This window comes from Felis catus, chromosome B4, assembly GCF_018350175.1.
Source record: "Felis catus isolate Fca126 chromosome B4, F.catus_Fca126_mat1.0, whole genome shotgun sequence".
Lineage (NCBI taxonomy): Eukaryota > Metazoa > Chordata > Mammalia > Carnivora > Felidae > Felis > Felis catus.
This window is the reverse complement of record NC_058374.1, coordinates 31504770-31523977: the sequence shown is the minus strand read 5'-3', so window position 1 is coordinate 31523977 and position 19208 is coordinate 31504770. Positions and strand designations below refer to the sequence as shown.

The 19208-nt window shown below is 36.3% G+C and overlaps 1 protein-coding gene across 22 annotated transcripts in view; it reads left to right on the top strand.

Annotated features, from left to right (window-relative positions):
- The window catches only part of PARD3 (par-3 family cell polarity regulator), a 678503-nt gene that overhangs the window by 423514 nt on the left and 235781 nt on the right, over positions 1–19208 (top strand). For all 22 annotated transcript variants that reach the window (XM_045061110.1, XM_023256519.2, XM_023256518.2 and 19 more), the window contains 2 exons: positions 10459–10647; positions 12003–12173. In XM_045061110.1, the coding sequence (XP_044917045.1) occupies positions 10459–10647; positions 12003–12173 (360 nt within the window). The remainder of the gene's footprint in view (positions 1–10458; positions 10648–12002; positions 12174–19208) is intronic.

Here is a 19208-nt window from a genome sequence, read left to right as displayed (position 1 = left end):
GACAGTCTCTTGGCTCAGGAAGGCCTGTGAGTTTTGGTTGACCTTTAACTGATTGAATGGGCTCCACCCACATTGTGGAGGCTTGTGTTTTATCTAATTTAAATATGAATCTCATTCAAAAACACCCTATAAACTGACATATAAAATTAACATCACAATGAGTTATTGGATTTACCTTCTGGCTAGAAGGCCTTAACTTACCAAAGTGTCAGTTTCTTCATTGGCTTCAAATAGGACTAATGCAAACTTGCTTACTGAGCCCCCAAGAACTCTTGAGTAAGATCCATGTCAAAATATAATTTTTTTAATGTTTATTTTTGAGAGAGAGTGCAAGTGGGGGAGGGGCAGAGACAGAGGGAGACACAGAATCTGAAGCAGGCTCCAGACTCTGAGCTGTCAGCACAGAGCCCAATACAGGGCTCTAACTCATGATCTCTGAGATCATGACCTGAGCCTAAGTCAGACGCTTAACTGACTGAGCCACCCTGGTACCGCCAAAATATAATTTTATGTTAAACAGATTCAAGGCTATTAGATAAGAGTAGGACTTTAGAATAATATGGTTTAGAGATGATACTAGACATTAAAGATAAGATATAGTCCATGCCTAATGTCATGAATTCAAAATGCATTCCAAAAGAGTTAATGGGTTCTCTCTATGGAAACTGCAGGGAAACATTGGGGAGTCTTTGAGAACCTCCCTGAAGATCAGGAGGCATCTTGATAGGCTACCTTCAGAAGATTTAGTCTTGATTTAGAGATTTAATGAGCTAGATAATAAGCATCATCATTAATAGGTTCATTTAATGGTTATAGTAGATCAAGTAAATGCTACCATAATGACCCCACTGTAAAATGAGAAAACCATAGAAGAAATTAAGAGAACAATCCCATTTGCAATAGCATCAAAAAAATGAAATACTTAGGAATAAATTTAACCAGGGAGGTGAAAAATCCGAACACTGAAAACTGTAAGACATTGGTGAAAGAAGTTGATGGTGACACAAATAAATGGAAATGTCCTCAGTGCTCATGGATTTAAAGGATTAATATTGTGAAAATGTCCATATTGTAGATCACCCAAAGTGATCTACAGATTTAATGCAATCCCTATCAAAATCCCAGTGACGTTTTTTTCTCAGACATGGAAAAACAATACTAAAATTCACACTGAACTATTAAAGACCCTTGGCAGCTAAAGTAATGTTAAGAGAGAACAGCTAAATTAGAGTCATTACACTGCCTCTGAGAAGCTTATTTACTTGATAGTAAGTATCAATAAAGTATTGATCGTAAACTGTCAATATAGTTTGAACTCCCTGAGTTCAAACTATATTACAAAGCTACAGTAATCAAAACAGTAAGGTATTGGCATAAAAAGGGATATACAGGCTCAATGAAACAGCATAAAGAGCCCAGAAATAACCCTATCTATATATGGCCAATTTAATTATGATAAGGGACCCAAGAATATATAATGGGGAAATGATAGTTGTGTTGAGAAAACTTGATGCCCACATGCAAAAGAATGAAACTACAGTTACATTTTACACCATACACAAATTTCAACACAAATGGATTAAAGATTTAAGTGGATTTATGAAACCATGAAACTCCGAGAAGATAGGGTGGGTAGCAACTTGAAATTGGACTTGCTGCTGATTTTTTGGATTTGACACCAAAAGCAAAAATAAACAATAGCAACTATGTCAAATTAAAAAGCTTCTGCACAGCAAAGGAAATCAACAGAATGAAAAGACTACCTATAGAATGGGAGAACATGTTGGCAAATCATCCATCTGATAAGGGGTCAATATCCAAGATACATGAAGAACTCATACAACCCCATAGCAAAAAATCCAAACAGTCTGATTTAAAAATAGGCAGAGGAACTGAGTAGAAGTTTTTCCAGAGAAGACATACAAATGACCAAGAGATCCATAAAAAAGTACTATGTTTCTATTTTGTTTGGCCTTTAACTGAGCATCATTGATCATCAGGGAAATGCAAGTCAAAACCACAAGAATAACCTCACAACTGTTAGAGTGACTATCTTCAAAATGACAAGCAAAATGACAAGTGTCGGGAGAACGTGGGAAAAGGGAACCCTATGCACTGTTGATGGGGGATGTAAACTGGTGCAACTACAATGGAAAATAGTATTGAGGTTTCTCATAACATTAAAAATAGAACTGTATGATCTAGCAATCCCACTTTTGAGTATATATGCAAAGAAATTGAAATCAGGATCCCAAAGAGATCCCTGCACTCCCCTATTCGTTGTAACTTTTTTTTACAATAGCCAAGATACGGAAATAACCTAAGTGTTCATCAATAGATTAATAGAAAAAGAAGATGTAATACACACACACACACACACACACACACACACACACACACACACTGGAATGTTATTCAGCCACAAGAAAGAAGGACATCCTGCCATTTGCAACAGCACAGATGGACCTTGAGGGCATTATAGTACAAGAAAGAAGTCACAGAAGCAAATATTATATATCATTTATAGGTGGAATCTAAAACAGCCAAACTCATAGAAACAGACTAGAATGATGTTTACCAGAGCCTGGGTGATGGCAGGAACCAGGAGATGTGGTTAAAGAGTGTAAGCTTCCGCTTATAAGATGAAGAAGTTCTGGGGATCTAATGTACAGAATAATGATTATAGTAAGTAGTATAATATATACTTGAAAGTTGCAAAGAGAATAGACCGTAACTGTTCTTACCACAAAAAGAATATATAAGTATGTGATGGGTGGGGGTGTTAGCTAATGATTTTTCAATATGGTAATCATTTTTCAATGTCAGTATATCAACTCAACCCATCGTACACCATAAACTTTCACAATGTTATATATTAATTATATCTCAAAAAACCTGGAAAGAAAAAAAAAACTTAAGTCAGACAAAGCAAAGAGGAAGCATAAGGAGGGAGAGGATTTTGGTTCATTACATCTCCATCAATATTTTTATACAAATTCATTGTGTGAAACTCGTCATCAAGCACTTCTGCAGGCCTATAATGTAAATTAATTTTGATACTCTAGAGAACACATAAAAGTATACAAAAACTTTCTTTTCTGAGTTTTTTGATGGAGAATTATACTATCATATACTAATCATATGTTGACCTTAATTGTTTGGTTTTGAGCAGCAAATATTGCTATTGTCACAAAACATTTTATAACATCTTATACTATTAAATGCTCAAACTTATTTTAAACTTATAATTCAAAGGAAAAAGCTTGAATTAAATGGCTCAAACTTTTTTTTTTAATTTATTTTTTTCTAGTAATCTCTCTATCCAACATGGGGCTTGAACTTAACGACCCTGAGACCAAGAGTCTCGGGCTCTTCCAACTGAGTCAGCCAGGCACCCTAATTCAAACTTATTTTAAAACTATGTTTCTCCAAAGTTGGGATAGAATAATGTTTTCATGATATTACAAATATCATAATGGTTTTGTACAGTCAATCTCTGTGTTAACTTTAAGGAATTCATTTGAAATTGCTTACTATTACTACAGTAAGATGGGGGTTCCTTAGTGTTTGGTGTGCTTTCCCTGAGAAATCTATCTTAGTTATTTTTTTATTATCCTCCTTTGTGGATAGTAAAAAATTAATATTTTTTAAATTTATTATATGATTTCTTTGCTGTTGAACTCTTAGGTTATTTTTTTATATTGGTAGAAATATCTATTTTAAAATGAAAAGTGTTTTAGGTATAGCAAAACTATTCTGGATTAGTTATTACATATAATTTTTATTCTGAAATGTTAGACTTTCAAAAATAGTACAGAGACTTCCAGTATACCCTTCACCACATTCCCCAATTGTTATTATTTAACCACATTTGATACATAATTATCTTTCATCCTCCACTCCCCTTCTGTCTACTTTTTTCTCCTTTTCTTCCCACTATCTATATATTTTTTCTGAACTGAGAATAAGTTGTAGATGTAATTCCCCTTTATCTGTAAATATTTCACTGTGTCTATCCTAATAACAAGGACATTTTCTTATGTAACCACATTAGAGTTACCAAAATCATGAAACTAACCTTGATTTGACAGTATTGTAGTACCACTTGCCCCAATTAATGTTCTCTATTGCAAGCAGAGATGAATGAATGAATGAATGAATGAATGAATGAATTCATATGAATCAAATTCTGCTCTGGTTTCCAATTCAGGACCATGTGTGGAATTTAGTTGTCATGTCTCTTTTGTCTTCCTTAATGTGGAACACTTCTTCAGTTTATCTTTTCAGTTTTGAAGAACAAGTTACTTTGAGAATGTGCCTCAATTTGGATTTGTGTGGAATTTTTTAATTTGATAAGGATTTTTATGACTTGACATTATAGATTAATAACTGTAAAAACATTTTGTTAGGGTATTGAGGAGGGCACCTTTTGGGATGAGCACTGGGTGTTGTATGGAAACCAATTTGACAATAAATTTCATATATTAAAAACAAACAAACAAAAAAAAACCCAAAATACTTTCTAATTTCCCCTGAAAAAAAAAAACATTTTGTTATCATATTTATATAATCAAGCAAATCAATTCTTTAGATTTTACTTATTTTATGTCTACCATTTGATTTGGAATAGAGTACAGTAAGGCCAGATGTGACATTTTGACTTTGCTAATAAGAATAATTAACCTTAACATATCAGCACAGATACTGTGTATAAACATTCATCACACATATGGGATAAATTGAAATGTATAACTTAAAGAAACTTTGGAGGGCTATTCTTTTTTTTTTTTTTTTTTTTAATTTTTTTTTTCAACGTTTATTTATTTTTGGGACAGAGAGAGACAGAGCATGAACGGGCGAGGGGCAGAGAGAGAGAGGGAGACACAGAATTGGAAACAGGTTCCAGGCTCTGAGCCATCAGCCCAGAGCCCGACCTGGGGCTCGAACTCCCGGACCGCAAGATTGTGACCTGGCTGAAGTCGGACGCTTAACCGACTGCGCCACCCAGGCGCCCCAGGGCTATTCTTTTGTGCAATAACTAAATGAAACCAAGATAACTTCTCTTTTAAAAAAAATCCTTCTCTTTATATTAAAAACAAGAACTCGTTCTTCTATGTGTGATAACTGCATATTATTTAATCTGTTTGTATTGAATAAATGTAATCTTTTGTAAGCCTTTTGTTAGCTTGACAGTATGATGTTCTGCATTACTGCATAATGGTTTTGTGAGAGCTACCATAAGATTTCCCCTCTGGGCACCAGCTCCTGCCCAACATGTATAACCATCCTCCTATCCTTTCCTTCCCACACTGGGTTTTGAAGAGCAAGAGAAATTAAAGAAATGGCACATAGTGGGATTTTTATAGTACAAAAAGTAGTGTATAGTGGATAGTATGAAATTCAGTCAGTGTAGAGGGGAAAAATCACCTGCAATTATGTGACTTCAGTGCCACCATTTTGATGTGTACTTTTTAAAATGATTTTCTTCTTTACTGATGTAGCTAATATATATCATGTCCTTGGCACATATCATGTAGGTAATGAATGTTATGTCCTAAGCAGAAGGACACAGTGATATATTCCTCCTAATGCTTTTACTGAGAAGACAGACATTAAAGAATTTATTAAAATAGGATATCAAGGCTTATACTGGGTGAAGTATTAGAAGTTAAGAAAGCTCACAGGATAAAACCCAATTTCTTAGTCATAAATGTTTTTCTCTTCCCCCAAATGGGACACTTTCTAAAGACACGTTAATAGCTGAATAGTGTTAATCTACTTAATATCATATGTAAAGGTTGTTTTTAATTTTTAGCTGTCCTATTAAAGCAGTGGACATCTGAACAGTTAAATCTTTGTTCCTGACCTCTGGTAGTTTTTTTAGGACATATTACTAAAGTACTATTTCTGGGTTAAATGATAAACAAAATGTAGAGGCTTTTGATAAGCATTGTCAAATTGACTTCTATAAATGTCTGTACCTTTTTATATTTCACCACTAGTGCAAGAACGTGCCCATTTCACCATACCTTCTGCATTCTTAGATTCATTACTTAAAACAAATTTTTTTCAGCAGTTTGATAAGCTTTGTTGCAAGTAGACGATGATGATGATGATGGTGATTATTTTGGTCCACTTATCTTTCTTAAATGTATTCCTTGTTCACATCTCTCTTATTTGATGTGGCAGTGTTCATCTTTTTGTTTGTACTTCATCAGTTTTGTGTAATAATGATACTAACTCCATGGAAAAGGGAGTGAGAAGTCAATTAATTATAGTGGAAAAATGAGCAGCAAAACACCTTGCCGTTCTGCTCACACTCAATGTGTGAGTTTTCCACACCATGTACTTCTGATACCCTCTGGAATTAGTGTTAGACCTCACAAGTTAAGGACTCAGCCCACAAGACTGGCTCCCACTCAGAATATTTTAAAGGGCACACATGGAAAGCCAAATGAAGAGATATACAGGGTGAAGTCTGGAAGTCCTCAAGCTCAAGAGCTATTCCTTTGGAGTTGGGGTGTGCCCCCGTTCTGGTACATGGATGTGTTTATCACCCTGGAAGCTCTCCAAACCCCATACTTTTGGGATTTTTATGGATGCCTCATCAATTATTAACTCCATTTTCAGCCCCTCTCCCTCTTTGGAGAATGGCTTGGACTAAAGTTCCAAACCTCTAATCATGACTTCTGATGATAAGAGTCCATTCAGGAGCCACCAAGGAACCCACCAAGTGTCACCTCATTAGAAAAGATATCCCTAACATCCAGAAAATCCCATGGGATTTAGGAGTTCTGTGTCAAACACTCTTACCAGGAATTACAAGGGTTTTTGGAGTTCTGTATCAGGAACTGGGACCAATGACCAATATATTAGCAGGCATTGAAGGCAGATTTTATATATTTATATTTATCTCCTTTTATTTCACAAATGGTAGAATGTTTGTTGAGTCATTTATTTCAGAGCCTGCAATCAGCTATTGGACTCACATCTGTAATTTTATGGTCCCATATGACATGCATATATATCCTATTTCTTTTGCCCCTTTTCATAATATTTTGTGCTCTCTTACTAATATCTTAATATACTGAAGCCCAGAGATGACTCTGCTCATGATTATTTTTCAACTACTTAAAGATAATCAACTTTTATTTCTTCTCTTATAGATCTACCAATTTTTTCAGATTAATCAGGATCAAAGGGACCTGTGAGCCAGCTGTTTCCACAGCTATTGGGACTATTTTCTGGGGAAGAAGGGAACCTGTCTGGGCCTTGGTGCTGCACACTTGTGGCTATTTTTCTATCTTCCTTCAGATATAAGTATTTCTGCTATTCTGAGGATAGTGGGAAAGCAAATAGCTTTCATAGTGCCCATCCAGCAGGCTTCTTACTTCTAATATGCTAAGCCATAATGCCAGTTTGAGTACTAGGTAAAGGAAAAAATGATAGGTTGCATTAATGCAAAATAACACTTGGGGTGTTCATACGTGTGTACGTGAGGGACGTATGAACTTGAGTGACATGGTCACGTACAAATGGCTTGAGAGGCAAATTAAAGGAAACACATTTATTGCGTTTTGTTGAAAGAATTTGACTCAAGAAACAGTTGAATCCGGATGGAAACAATCAAGGTGATAGAAAATTAGTTTCTCCTTTGTATCAGAATGAAGAGATCTCCATATTAGAAAACTTCGTTTAAAAAAGTTCTCTATAATATAGTGGCATTTAAAATGGTTTTTGAAGAGCAAAATTTTTTTAAAACATTTTGCTGCCAGAAAATTAAGTTCTAAACGCTGGCATTAATTTCAGTCTTATGTCAAGAGCCAAATGGATTAATAATGAAATATCAAAGGAAAGTACAATCTCTCACTTAAATGTTTTAATGATAATAATGACTTAACACTTGATAAGAAAGCTGAAAAAGAATATTATTCCCATCCTGCAGTTTTCATAATAAATGAAACTTTCCCGTGGAGAAAATAGTCTCCTTTAAGACAGGTTCAGAGTAGGGCATGTCAGGAAATGATTCCACCTTGATTAAAATTTTTCTTCATATATTCAGTCAGCTCCTTATCTTGATTTTTCAAGTAGAAAAATAAATGAGAATTTTAAGCCTTAGTAAAACATTATGGAAATGTAAAAATCAGTAAACATTAAAAAGCCAAACTGAAGATCTAAATCAGTAAATGACAATTAAGAACCTTCCAGATTTGAGGCAAACAGATGTACTCAATGATCAGACCTAAATGTGCCCAGCTAAGGACTATCTTTGGTTTTTAGGTCTTTTTAAATGCAACTTTTCCAGGAATATAAATACTGGTTCTGATTCAGAAAGTATGTTTTGCCTTTAAATACTTCTGAATTTGAAGTAATTCTGAAGGAGGCTATGGTGTGTTTTGATACTATTTTGTATTTCAGACATCAACATTTATTTATACATTGTTTTTATAACAGATTTTATATTGAGATAGCTGTATGAATTCACACAAAGTCATTTCTTAGTACTTTTTAGTTGTTTTGAACCATCTGAATACAAAGTTTATAAAGCAAAATAGATATATAGTATTAGTATTAGTAAGAATAGTATTAACATGGTAAATATGTGCTATGACATCAATATTTTGATATGAGTATTTGATATATTTTTTCTCCCCAATACATTGGTTTTATTTGATTCTCTGGAAATAGTTTAAATATGAACAATTTTATAATGAGCAGGCTTAGGTTTGATTTTGACTTTGACACTGAAATGTATTTTCTTTGTATATAGTAAACATAGCAATGGCCCGTATCTTTTCAAGTTGTTTTTATTTTGCATTTTTTATAGTTTTCCTGTTTTTAACATATTAGTAATTTTATTTTATTTTTTTTGAAACATACCTTGTCCTGGCAACTATGAGGTTGTCTTTTGCAAAGATGGCACAAAGAATGCCTTACTATAAAATGCTGACACTGGATATTAGTAAGTTAGAAATGTTACTTTACAAATCACATTATTATGGATTTGGAGATTTAAAAAAACATATCATTTGGATTATGCTAATCTAAAAAATAATCTTTTATCGATAAATGCTATACTTACAAAGAGTATTACATCTGGTGGAGATGTTAAATCTCCAAATTAAAAAAAAATATTGTTAATTTTGATTGTTATTAGAAAAATTAAAAAAAATTTGGGGACCGAGAAAAAAAGTTGAAGTCTACCCCCATTGCTCTGCAATAGGTTGCTTTCACACGTGTGACTGAGCCATTTTTAAAAGCACACTTTAAAGGATTCATTAGATAGTCTAGCCTAATTATGTACCATTAGATGTTTAACCAGTTTTCAATTATAATTTGATCATTCCAGTTTGAGTGACTAGGTGCATGGTGGAGAAATATTTCAAAATTAGAAAAAGAAGAGCAAGAATGTGTTTTAGGACTAGCTGCGGCATTTCGTTGTGATTTGAAGGCTCTGTGCCACATAGCTGTTATGTGGTTGGAAATAGTAACTTTGAAAAAGAATTCTGTCCTTACCGCTTTGAAGATGAGCAGTGTAGAGATATAAGAGGTTAAAGTCTTGGTCATGGGTGGGATTACTTGGGAGAAGTCAGAAGACAGATTGCTCCGTCCCTGGTGTGTACAAGTATTTTGATGACCGAACATGCTGTCTGTCTGCGGCTCATCAGGTTATACTCTCAGCTTTCGTTTCTTCTTGCTGCTTTAGGGAAATGGGCAGGAGTCGGTGTGTCTTCAATGTGTTGTGTTCTGAAACAGTCTTCTTATTCAGTGATGACTACAGTTATGAAATCAAAGCTTGCATATGCAACTAATTAATTAAGCTGGATTGCTTGGATATTATCCCCCAGCTGTATTATGTATGGTACGGTATTGTGGGAAGCTTTTCTCTAATGTTGTTTCTATCTCACGGATATTGAAGGTTAAAGCTCTCTAGTGGCTCTCTGAAAATGAATACCTTTTTCTGCTGACTTTGTACCATCACAACTTATTATTTGCGAATAAAATGATATACCATTAGTGAACATTAAACTGTTAATAACATCAGAAATTCCTGGTGAATAAAAAGACAAATGAGTTGTATTTATTTATTTTGATTCCTGCTGTTAACTGTTTTACTTTTGTGGTTTAGGATATATAAACAGACAAAAAAAAAAAAAAAGATCCCCAATTCTAGGAGTCTACATGTCTTCAGTCTTCAGCTGTATTTTTCCCTACTTTTCTCAGAATCTGGTTTGAGTTTGTTTCAATATTGAAACAAGTGCCACATGAAAATATTAACAGCTGGTTCCAGGAATCATCTGGAGGGGGTGCAGATGCAGTTATCATGGATCTTGTCACGGAACTTTGGTGGAAATACTGTGTGTGAGGATTACAGACTGCTCATTAGCAGTTTTTAAAAATAGCTATGAGAAAGGAACATTGGAATATAACGTGCTGTGCAATTTTGTTTCCTACTAGAAAGCAGAAGATGAGGATATTGTTCTCACACCTGATGGCACCAGGGAATTTCTGACGTTTGAAGTTCCACTTAATGATTCAGGATCAGCGGGTCTTGGTGTCAGTGTCAAAGGTAACCGGTCCAAAGAGAACCATGCAGATTTGGGAATCTTCGTCAAGTCCATTATTAATGGAGGAGCAGCATCTAAAGTAAGCAAATGTTAACTTTACCCAGCTTATGCGCATTAACAAAAATATTTAAGTACAACCCTATTCCTATCTTGGAAACATATACACAGTGTGGGGGCGGATTACTTGTTCCTCTACCCTCTTGTGTTCTTTATCTATGGCCTGTGAATTCAACTGGCAAAAGACAGATGAACAGAACATGTTCACAAATTTTATTGATGTTAATATTTAAAATTTTCCACATACAGGGGTTCTACAGAAAAGAGAAACCTAAAGAAGTGGTTAGACTCAGAAACTAGATACCATTTTAGCAAAGGGCAATGAATTGTGGAGCAGTGATTGGACGAGGAAAAGGGGGTTGGGGCTTTGGGGTGGCAAATTGTAGGACGGTAAATATATGGCAGAAACTAGTGGAAGATAAGGTTTATTTTGTACGGTCTGTTTTGTAGGCTGACTAATCTCAGTGCTCTCTGTGTCTCTCGTGATGAGGGTCATTTTTTTACTGGTTTGAGAGAGGAAAGGAGACATCTTCCTAAGAGGAACACTATGCCCTGCACTTAGCCAGAGAAGGGAAGAACAGAGAGCTCCTTCTCCATCTGCCATTTTTCAGTTGCCTTCAGCTCAAAATAGTCCTTATGCCACAATGGTGTGTTTTGGAGCAACATATTCAGATACCCTGTAACACTTACCAAGTGTCTTTTGTTTTCTTCATAGTAGCCCATGCATGATCAAACTAATAGAAATCTTGGTGGTCTCATTTGGGGATGAAATCATAGCTTCAAGTCCCCATTTTTGGTCTCACAGAATTTACAACCCGTAGCCCTTATAGTTGAAAGAAGATAATCTGTGCAAAGACTTAGCGGAGGTTCTGGCACAGAGCTGCCCTGCAGTAAAGCTCATCTTCTCCTTCCCTGACTATGGATCACCTAGACTATTCCCCAGTCTGGAGAAAGTTTCCTGGCTATTTGTTAAGGGGGCACCTCTCTGCAATTGTGTAACAGCCTTGAGCTTTTTCTTGTCTTGGGTTGTAAATAACCTCTATGGGTGTCTCTGGAAGCAAGAAAGTAATCACTTTGTGTCCTTTAAATTAGTATGCTATTTTGGTAAACAGATTATGATAATGACTTGGTTTACAAATGTATAAATGATTGAAATAGACACAGGCTGCAGTGGCTGCTTAGACATTATTGTGCTCGTGTTCAATTGGGCATAATCCATTAGGATTAAAGCCTCTTTTTATCCCCCTTGTATTTATTTATTTATTTATTTATTTATTTATTTATTTATTTATTTATTATTTTTTTAACTAAAGAGAAAGCAACTTCTTTTATAACAGTGTATTTAATAGCACTTATTTCTACCTGTTTTCTTCCCAGGATGGAAGGCTTCGGGTGAATGATCAACTGATAGCAGTGAATGGAGAATCCCTGTTGGGCAAGACAAACCAAGATGCCATGGAAACCCTCCGAAGGTCTATGTCCACTGAAGGGAACAAGCGAGGAATGATCCAGCTCATTGTTGCAAGGCGAATAAGCAAGTGCAATGAGGTAAAGTATAAAAAATGAAGACTCTAGCATTTGAAATTGTAATAAGACTAAGTTTTTGTCCTAATATTGGACAAAGAACGGCAGGTTCTGGGACTTTGCATCAAAATACTATAAATTGTCTTTGCTCTCTTTATTGCATTGTCTGTGGACTATGATTTGTTCTCTTAAATATGTGATCAAAATATCCCTAAGTGTGCACTAGTATTTCTGTCTCCAGCTCAACAAATAACACTGGGATCTTAAAAGCACCTTCAGTTGGTTCTCTTTTTGAAAATGGCCATACCTTCCTGTTGGGAGCGAACAGTTTCTCTTCTGTTCAGTAGTGTTGTTCCTAGGAGAGAGAAACAATGAAATAATGGCTTGTTCATTTGATTTATCAAAGTGGGATGCTTATTTCAAAGCCCCTGAAAGGGGAGAGTCTGTTTCTCTTGTGACCTTGTCAAAAATGTAAGTCTCCCCTCCTATTCTCCTGTGTCTCCTTTCTCCTTTACTAAAGGGTTGAATATTTTCCCCTTGACTGCATGCTTTTTCAGTGATATCTATTGCACAGTGCCATGGCTGGCTCTGAATACATGTAGCAGGTATGTAGTTAGAAACGAGTAGGAAGAATATCCTCTCTTGAAGGTTATGATCATGTTTTCCCAAATTGTAAAAACTTGCTAAGCAGAAACATACTTTCTTGCATAATGGGGCATTTGACAATTTAACAGGAATTATATATTTATGTGATTATATTAAACCTAAAAAAAGTTTATAGTTCTGTTATAATTTATGTGCCATCCATAGGAAATAGGTGGGAGCTGAGAATTTATAGAGCAAAGCTTGTTAAAAAAAAGTAGGGTTTGTTTTTGTTTTTAATCAATGCTCAACTCCCCACATTAAAAAATAATTTTTTTTAATGTCTCTTTATTTTAGAGAGAGAGAGACAAGAGGGGGGCTGAGGGGGAGACACAGAATCTGAAGCAGGCTCCAGGCTCCGAGCTGTCAGCACAGAGCCTGATGAGGGGATTTTCGAACCCACAAATAGTGAGATCATGACCTGAGCTGAAGTCTGATGCTTAACCGACTGAGCCACCCAGGCGCCATGCCAACTTCCTACATTTTTAAGTCAACTAAAAGGAAGTGCCTAGGAAATCATATAAACTGAAAATTATATCTAAATGGTTTAAGTGTTTTTCTTAATTTTAAAATCTATGTTATATGTATAAAGTGGAACTATTCAGATTGCTTGACCAATCATGCCATCCTGTAATATATTCCTATTTTGCAATGAAAGTTGAGTACTCAGTGTTGAGGTGACCAGTTTTGGAAAGGTTATTGACTATTATTTCTTTATTGTTTTTATTTTTCAAATGGAGAATTTGTTAACAATAAAGAGTTAATTTCCATAACAAGGGAACACTGAACCTTAACTTAAAATTCACTTTCATAAGATAAAAATTCACTTTCGTAATATAAATATAAATGCTAATCCTTCAGAGTAGCCTACTGGAATGGTTTTCCTGAGACGTAGAGTTTGTATTTGATGCCAAAATTTATTATTTTGTCTCAAAAATTATTAAATGATTTTTTAAATATAAGTCCTATAGGGGCACCTGGGTGGCTCAGCTGGTTAAGTGTTCGACTCTGGATTTCGCTCAGATCATGATAGCATGGTTTGTGGGTTTGAACTCCCTCTCTCTCTGTCCCTCCTCTTCTCTCTCTCTCTCTCTCTCTCTCTCTCTCTCTCTCTGTCTCAAAATAAATAAATAGGCATTAAAAAAATAAAATGCAGATCCTTTGAAGTGCTAAATGAAAAGTCTCCACAGTAAGTTCACAAGTATACTGCTCTTTATTAGGTCTTTTTCTAAACCTGAAGGACTTCACATTCACAGGACAGTATTCTCCGGCAGACGTTTATTGAGCATCTACTAATCTACTATATACAGGAAGTGTGTCAGATCGCTGGCATATGGCAGTGATTAAAAACAGACCATGCTCCTTCTCTCCTAGAACTTAAATTCTGCTGCAGAATATATCATATTCTCAGTCCCTCTTAAAATAAATTAGAATTTGTAACACCTTCTCAAAGTTTTCCCTGACAGATAAACATTGGATTAGAGTTCTAGGGACACTGAAAACATATGAATATCACTGAAGACCAGCATTCTGAATCTGGACATGCTTTTCCCTGATTCAGATGGTTCCTCGTTGTTCCCCAAGCAGTAGCAGAGCAAACCTGTACCAGCCTGAAAATGTTTTGATAAAAGCACTGATTTTATTCCCTGTTGTCCTGTAAAACACATGAAATTGGAATCCCACTGAAATATTTCTGTGTCTCATTCACTTCTGCATATGAATTTATGTGAATGAAATGATTTAAGTAAGGGAACAGCTGCAATAGATAGTAATAGACTTTAATATTCAATATTCCTTATGGTATCATTTTCATACATTGCTGGTTATTACTATTTCTTAGGAGGGTATAAGCTTATAAAACAATTATATCAAAAAAAATCTTATCATGAGTGCTGTGCTTTCTTTGTAATACTACCGAGAAGCCTTTTGTACTGACAGGATTTAACTAAAGAATTATATGAAGACAGAAGAGCTCAGTTCAGCTTCCCATAAGGCATAAGACATGATTTTGCTGCTGTTGTACTTATATTATATATTACCTTTGGAAAAACATCTCTCTGAATTACAAGAGAGTATGTGTAAATTGTGTTACAGTAAATATTGATATAAGCATACGGTATCTTGTCATGAATGAACCTCAAGCCAAAATAATGTGCTTTGAGTTCTGTCCTTCTGGGTCTATTAGTCAGCCACAGAGTCCGGTCTTTGACAACATCACAAAATTATATTTTACTAACTCATCTTTAAATCAAGGGTTTGCATACTTAATTTCAAGCCAGAGAAGATGAGAATTTGCAAAAGAAAATTGTACATTGTTACCTCTTTCCTTGCCCTTTTCTTGTATGAAGGAAGTGTCATATATTATCTTAATATTTTTATTCAAACATTTTTTGTCAACTCTCCACTCTAGGTATCATTTCACCTGAATTTCACTGAACAGCACACTTGGAGATGTTCTTGGGAAGAGATTTCTCAGTCTCTTTTGCTCAGCCTTTCAGGAATCTTGGAACACCACCCATCTTGAATCTTTTCTTAACCTGCTCTCCCCATTTTTCTCCTCCTTCCCTCTGGCTCTTCTCTCTCCTTTGAGGTTCATTTATTTCTGCCTGTTCTTTTATTGTTAGTACTTCTCAAAGCTTTCCCTGGGCTGTTTCTTATTCCACACATGCTCCCTGGAACATCTTCAGGTACCAGTGATGCTATTATGGTTCCCATAACCCTGTCCCCAGCTCAGAATTCTGTTCCAGTTCCAGATCCCTCTGTCTAACTGCCCATGGAGATACTTGCTGGTTTGTCGCTCAGGCACCTCATTCACCAGCCCCCAACGCTGCTGGCTTCCTCTATCCTGTCTTGCCTCCCCCCACCCTATAAACCACACCACTGCTCTTTCAGTTGTAGAAGATGGAGAAGGGGGATCACTCTTCACCTCTCAAATGCCTTTCCTGTCTCTATCGCCTCTGTTTCCAGAACCTCTCTCTCCTCGACCCACTCTTCTGCAGCCGCTCTGCTATTGCCCCACTCTAGGCCCATGGTCTTGCTGGGGTCAGTGCCAAAGCCTCTACAGGGATTTCTTCCTTGGTCCATTCTCCACACTGCAGTAAGGCAGGTTTTTTCGCAAAACAAATTGCTCATGTCCCTTTCATCAGATATCCCTTCGGGACGTTTTCAGCCTGTCCAGGACAGATGCCGGTCTCCATCACACAGCCCACTGGGACATGTGGAAACTTCCTGTGCAGTCTGCTTGAGCTACTCAGCACTCCTTGCACTTTCTTAGACACATGATACTCTCTGACCTCCAAGTTTTCCCCATGAGCCCATTCTGCTCCTTGTCCTCACAAAGACAGCCTTTAGATTGTAGTTTCTCTCACCGGGGTGTTTCCAGGGTGCGAGTACTTGCCTCCACCTAGCAGCATTTACGCTGTCATAGTTTCCTTTTTGGTTTTCTTTCATGAGGACTGTAAATTCTGAGATGTCCAAAATGTTGTCCATCTGTCATGTTTCTCTCTCTCCATCACTGAGGTACAACCCAGAGCAGACACCTAAGCATGAACTGAATGATAAGGGAAATAATCCTGGAGAGTTTTGTGTTTTGAGAAGAGCTAACAGGGGTGTCTGGGGGCTCAGCTGCTTGAGCATCTGACTTGATTTCAGCTCAGGTCATCAAGCCCTGCATTGGACTCCACACTGAAAAGTAGAGGCTGCTTGAGATTTTCCCCCTGCCTCTGCCCCTCTCCTGCTCATACTCTCTCTCTGTGTCTAAAATTAGAATAGAATAGAATAGAATAGAATAGAATAGAATAGAATAGAATAGAATAGAATAGAATAGAATAGAAAAAAAGAAGAGATAACTTAGTTAATATTAAAGACTGAAGTTCTAAATAAAAAAAAAAAAAAAAAGAAAACATCAGGCATGGTAACCAAATTAATATTTTGGCAGTGATTCTGAATTTCCTTTGCTTTCCTTGGATCTAATGTTCTTACTTAAGTACATTTAAAACATCTCATAAACAATAATTGTTTCTTTAGGAAAAAAGAGAAAAATGGCTTTCCCTTGTTTTGTGCTCCTGATTGATGGATTGACTTTTTTGGAGACAAATTTTGTAAGCCCTGACATTCTTTCCACTGGAAAAAAAAATACATAAAGCAAGAGGCAGAAACACTGGGTATCATCACAAAGGACACATTTGTTGAGGACCTAGAAGGAGATATGGGAGTAAATACCTGACATCATCCCTTGAGGATTGAAAGTAACCTGTGTGTGAGAATTATGCTGATTGTAGATGTCCCAAGGAAATTAATATTTTAGAAATTACTGCAGTCTAACATAGCTTACAGTCATCTCATTATATCGGTGTTAGACGTGATTTCATACAAAGCCTTGCCTTAGTACTTGTTGAGAATGGGACCAGGTGAGCTTTGTCTTACACCCCAGGCTGAAGGATCTAGTCATCAAGGACTACTTTAAAATGAGTTCTCTCTGTACATTTAATCCTCTTAGAATTAGAAAGCCATATTAAAATAGGAAGGGGCCTAAGGTATCATTTATGGCTCTCTTCACTTTATATATTAAGAAATAAATGCAGAAAGGTCAAACGATTTGCTTAATGGCTGCAAGGCCAAGGTAGTGGCAAAGTAATTTAGAAGCAGGGTGCCCATTCATCTTATGCATGTGAGTGGGCCTAATTGATTGTGATTGTGTTGTTCAGGCACTTTGTATTCCGGTTGTGTTAAGAGGCAGCATACAATAAAGCATGGGCTTTAGCATCAGACCTTCCCTTACATTCTGGGTGTGCTGCTTACAGGCAGAATGACTTGGGGGAACTTACATTACCGCTCTGATCCTTGCTGTTGCCCACGCGGCAGAGCAGGGTACAGAAGAGCTGAAATGCTGTCCTGATTGATAGCAGAGCCTAAACTGGCCACTCTTCTCCAAAACCCAAGCCTGCCCTTTTATTCATTGTTTTGTGTTTACCTGTCCTTCAGATGTTAGTACTTTCCACAACACAGAATTGTAATGTAGGCTCAATTGCTGTATTTCAACATTGTACTGTGCCCTCAGCTTTAGGCTTGCTTCCACATGGCCTCACATGTATAAATCTCCAAACCATTTTGAGGAAAATCTGAGTCGTTTACTTGCAAATGAATTTATTCGCCCAGTTATTTACCCAGTACCTGCTCTGTGCCAGGCGTTGGGGATAAAATAGAATAAGCCCATAAATACTGAAATATCGAATAATAAGAGTATGCAGATTGTTAACTAGAACTCAGTCTTAAGTTTGATGTAGAAGATTAGGGCCATATCTATGCCAGGTTTTCAAGGCTTATAGTCAAGATGGTGGGATACATTTTCTTTATGTGAAAGACCTCATTTGACCCATTAATGCTTACCTACATGAATGTGAGAATTTACTAACCCCCACAGAAATTATATTAGCTTTTTAAAAGAAGCCAGGATTTTAACTATTCCTCAGAAAGGTAGTCCAAGTATATAATGAAAAGCATATTCATTGGACAATATCCAGTTTCTTTGTTATTAAATAGCATTTGTATTTTCTGATTATAAAAGCAATATATCATTGTTTGGGTATGTTATCTAAGAGAGTATTACATTTACATTGTTTTTCAGTATTGGGGTAATTCCTAATTTTATACCTTTGTAAATGAAGTTATGATAAATATTGATTCACATGAATCTTTATTATTCACTTAGCTTTTTATTTTGTGAGGACGATGACCACAAAGTGAAACAAATGTCCGGGACAAGGAGTGTAAACTGTTTTTTGACCTGTGATAGACATGTCTGTATTACGTTAGAGAATGACTGTATCCATATCCACTCCTACCCAATATGAGTTATCTTACTACAACCAAGAGCTAATTTTTCTTTAAGGGGTGGAAAGGCTTTCCTGTGTTTCTAGAGATGGAGCTGAGGGGGGTCCAGCACAACTACCCCTACTCGGCACTGAAGTTGGACTGAAGAACATTTTTGCACCTTGAACAAGTTACAGAGTGAAAATTGCAGATCTTTTATTTGCCTTTCTTCTTCTAATGAAGTTTAATTTGGATAAGGTTTTTACGTAAGGAGACTTGCAGGGCCTGGGAGAGGCCCAGACTGTAGGCCATTCTGGGCCATTCTTCAGGACTGAAGGCGGCCCTGCCTGTCTGTGCTGCCATAGTGCCACAGTGGCATGTTTCTCGTTCTTAAACTGGCTTTCGTACAACAACAACAAAATCATCAGAAGATTTAAAACAAAACTGTGCTCCCCAATCAGGCTTTTTTTTTTAAAGAAATTAAAAGGCATTGTATCCTCTGTTAAATATTTATGTAGTAGGCTATTGATGTCTTCATTTAAATCTGTCTTTTTAGATGTAAATTAGACATGGTTAGGGAGGTAGGGGACATGAAGACTCTTTCCC